At 37.0% G+C, this 3,901-nt stretch overlaps 1 protein-coding gene across 1 annotated transcript; it reads left to right on the forward strand.

Moving 5' to 3' along the window:
* Positions 1–88: 88 nt before the first annotated feature.
* Positions 89–3,695, forward strand: LOC124153408 (zinc transporter ZIP9). Its single transcript, XM_046526540.1, has 7 exons — positions 89–418; positions 583–691; positions 768–902; positions 989–1,057; positions 1,151–1,236; positions 1,925–2,059; positions 2,493–3,695. Exons 1-7 carry the CDS (start codon positions 323–325, stop codon positions 2,763–2,765), a joined length of 903 nt encoding a protein of 300 aa, XP_046382496.1. The 5' UTR covers positions 89–322; the 3' UTR covers positions 2,766–3,695.
* Positions 3,696–3,901: the final 206 nt, after the last annotated feature.

Here is a 3,901-nt window from a genome sequence, read left to right on the forward strand (position 1 = left end):
AGGCATTACGATACGACCCATACGACCATAGCCATCGAAGCGACGTCTATCGATCGTTTCTAGTTACTTCGATATTGGTAACAAAAATGATTTGGAATTGGGGTTGATATTTAAGTACTTCGTATCGTTATGAAATGCACTTATATTGAATTACCGCAGTAATATTTTCTAATAAATGTTCCGCTGATTTCATACCTCATTACAAAATTTTGCTGGTGCGACGGAATGCAAGGCATCTTCAAAATATGTCAACATGGCTACGTCGGCAGGCATTTAGCAGACAGACTTTGAGCAGGTTATAAGTGAAACATCTCTCGCCAACATGGAAGAAACTATGAAGCTTATTTTACTGGCAATTGTAATGCTGGTAGGAAGTTTTTTAATTGGCTCGATACCTCTGGTTATGTCTATGTCTGAGGTGAGTACTAGCGTATTTCAATGATGTCTCTGCACCGCAAAGATTCACAGCCTAACATATGGTAGTTTTGAATTGGTTTTGCTGAATTATCTGCTTGTTTCATTTTAAGTATGCGTGTCCATGTGTGTTAAATTTGTAATTATGGTTTGTTTCCATTTGTACAGGAGAAGTTAAAACTAATATCAGTTTTGGGAGCTGGGCTTCTTGTGGGCACTGCTCTGGCAGTCATAATACCTGAAGGAGTTCGTTCTCTTTTCTCTGTAGAGACGCATGGTAAGATTACCTGTTTATCCCTTGAGTTTATTTATGTTATGTGGTTTAATTAATCATTTCACTTGGTAATTTTCAGTGCATCTGGCAGAGGGTACTATTAAAGGAGAGCCAATTCACTCTGTAGACCTGCATTCATTGATTGGGATATCACTAGTTCTTGGATTTGTTTTCATGCTGTTAGTAGATCAATTTTCTACCTCCAGAAGCCGAGGTATGAGGTATTACTGTTGTTTATCTCTTGCAGTATTGCAGTGACATTAATAAGCATTAACATGAATGTAACGTTTTTATCTTTAGACATTGAAGGCGGGCTAAAACCCCAGAGAAATATTACTGCCACCATTGGATTGGTTGTACATGCAGCAGGTCAGTTTATTCTCCTAAATATAATGTTTTTGTAGTTTGATTTAGCTTTTAATTTAAACCCTCAATTATTGTTTTTATGTATATATCTTCCAGCTGATGGAATTGCTTTGGGAGCTGCTGCAACAACGGCTCATACCGATGTGGAAATGATAGTTTTTGTGGCCATTATGTTGCACAAGGTAATTTAGTTTTAATAAGCTCTCTTTCACTCAAACGTTGATATTTACATTCCTGACTTTTGTAATTGATCGTTAACACGGCTAGCCATGATTTTGTGTGTCACTCTTGCAATAGAATTCTATTTTCTGCTGAATATACAGCATTACTTCTGTAGTGATTTGGGCACCATTTGAAATTCCTTGCACAGATATGTTGCTTGAGGCCAGTCTGTGACTTTCCTTTCATGTGGGCTAATTTCACCATCAGTTTTCTCCCAATATTTGAAAAAGTCAGTGCATCATCAAAAATATATAATAGGCATGGAATACTCTAAATACCAAAGAATTGGTTCCAGAAACAGCCTCCTGAATTAGATTTTCCTGGTATTCAAACTAAGAGATGCGGAGTTAGAATTTGGATCGGGGAAATTATGTAGTAGTATGACATTTGATTGATCAGTCCTCTTATAAGGGGCCTTTATTCATCAGCGGGGTGAGCATTTGTAGTAACAGGGGTGGCACTCTTTTTCTTTGTCACATTGACGTCTACTTTGTTATTTTTCATCTTAGAGGAGTCAACTTTTTTTAGTGGCAGTAAACCTCATAGTTTTTTGTGGTGGATTATTTCCATTTTCACTGTGTCACACTTATAATTATCTATATTTGTGATTGTGAAAAATATGTTCTAGTAGAATTTCCTCTTTCACAGGCCCCAGCAGCCTTTGGACTTGTGACCTTCCTTCTCCATGAAGGCTTGGAGCGTAACAGGATTAGGAAGCACCTCCTTATTTTCTCACTTGCTGCGCCGACTTTGGCACTCCTGACGTACTTTGGGATTGGGCAGGTAAGAATTTTTAATCTCGTTCAAAGATGTTTGAATGATGCTGATGATCATTGGCTGTGATGTAAGCGAATTTGTGCCTTGAGTCAACCTTCCCCTTTCCTTCATTAAATTTGTTTTCAACAAGTTTCCCCCCCTCTCCTCTTTCTGACGTCAGATAGATATTTTTATTTCCTCCTCATTAACTGCTTCTTTTGTATGTTTCGGCCCTTCAAGTAAGCCATTTACCTAGTTCCTTACAGTTGGATTTGGTAATTGTTTTTAGTATTTTCATTTGGAAAGTTATATTAGCAGTAGTAATTACATGGACTTCTATAAAAATTTTATGTTTGTTAATGTTTCACAGGTAGATGTTAATTTGAACAATATGTAATCATATTAAATTACCTATAATATTTGTGTGTAGTGAGAACATTATGCTATGCTTTTGTTGCAGGAAGGGAAGGAGACTCTGTCATCGGTAAATGCTACGGGAATCGCTATGCTTTTCAGTGCAGGAACCTTCCTTTTTGTTGCCACTGTTCACGTGCTTCCAGAACTGACTGCTCGATCTCACGGCCATTCGCACCACTCTGGTTTGGTGGGAAGCTCTGATAGTGTGCAGTTAGTGTCTGGTGAGCAAAAGGGAATGCTGAGGACCACAGAGTTAGTTTTCCTGATAATTGGTGCTATTTTGCCTCTCTTCCTCACTCTGGGACACCACCATTGAAAGGTCTGTGAGCAGCTGGAGATCTTATTTCTTAAAGGAAGGTGGTTAAGAAATCAGAACGAAATGTGTATAAAGAACTTCTTTCTGTCAAGAACTCCAATCTTCCCTCTGTTCATTGTTTCACTTCATTAATGTAAATGGCATTTCATGGGAAATTAATAGGGTGTATGTGTTGCATTTTCAATGCCTTCCCTCATCTCATCTGTCTATCATGTTAGTCATTCCAGGTTTTAAGATATTTTTCATTTGGTCGCTTACATCATGTACGTTGGAATTTTATTTCTTAATATGGGTGGATTTTTTATTGTCATATACTGTACTAATGTATGAAAAATGTAATTTGTTTTCTAATTGTGGCTCTCCAATAAGTGCAATGCCAAAGAGTTTAAGACTTATAGCTATGCTAAAAAGAATGGCACAAGGATGAAGACTAAGAAATCATGGCCAGAGCGATTTGGTGCTTGTGTGTGTGGAATAGTGTGTGCTCTATGATCTAGGGCTTGGATTAAGTAACTGTCATCAAATTTCAGTGGAGACCAAGAGCTTTTCACTTTTCATGCCTAATCGGTATGTGAGTGATTAAACTGCAATTAATGTAGATACAACTTACATGTTCCTGTTTTAACATGGGATTACATACTGTGATTTGTTAAAGTTAATATTTCTTCCTGGAGTTGTGAAGAATGCTGATGTTGCGTTGATAGGGAATTTATTTGTGGCATGTTGTAGGATTCTGTGATTTTGCCCCACCCACAAAAGGTTAGATTCAATCATGGTTTTACATTCCATCATGTCAGTTCTTCCAATATGAAATGGCAGCAGCATATATCTCTTGTGGGGTTTCAGTTATGTACTTTGTATGAAGTTGTGCATTGTTATTGACAAGTTTTTTTAAAATCATGTGATCCATAAAAATGATACATAAATTTATTTGGTTCCTATATTATTAGACCCCTTTCCTAAAATCCAGACTTCGTTTGTTGTGTGACTTAAAACTTTACTCTTCATCCCAGTGGACATTATGAAACTGCTGAGGTGATTATGTATCATGAAACTTATAATCCATGATAATGCTAAAAGTGCATTAGCAATATCATTTTATCTAAATTATCTCCATTGCGTTTAATGATGAAACA

Source organism: Ischnura elegans, chromosome 2 (genome assembly GCF_921293095.1).
Source record: "Ischnura elegans chromosome 2, ioIscEleg1.1, whole genome shotgun sequence".
In the NCBI taxonomy this organism is placed as follows: domain Eukaryota; kingdom Metazoa; phylum Arthropoda; class Insecta; order Odonata; family Coenagrionidae; genus Ischnura; species Ischnura elegans.

Bases quoted from the DNA above. Each gene is read 5' to 3' on its own strand.
- LOC124153408 (XM_046526540.1), top strand. From the start codon at position 323: ATGGAAGAAACTATGAAGCTTATTTTACTGGCAATTGTAATGCTGGTA. The intron at 419-582 runs GTGAGTACTAGC...CCATTTGTACAG, and splicing joins TGGTTATGTCTATGTCTGAG to GAGAAGTTAAAACTAATATC. The intron at 1,058-1,150 runs GTCAGTTTATTC...TATATCTTCCAG, and splicing joins ATTGGTTGTACATGCAGCAG to CTGATGGAATTGCTTTGGGA.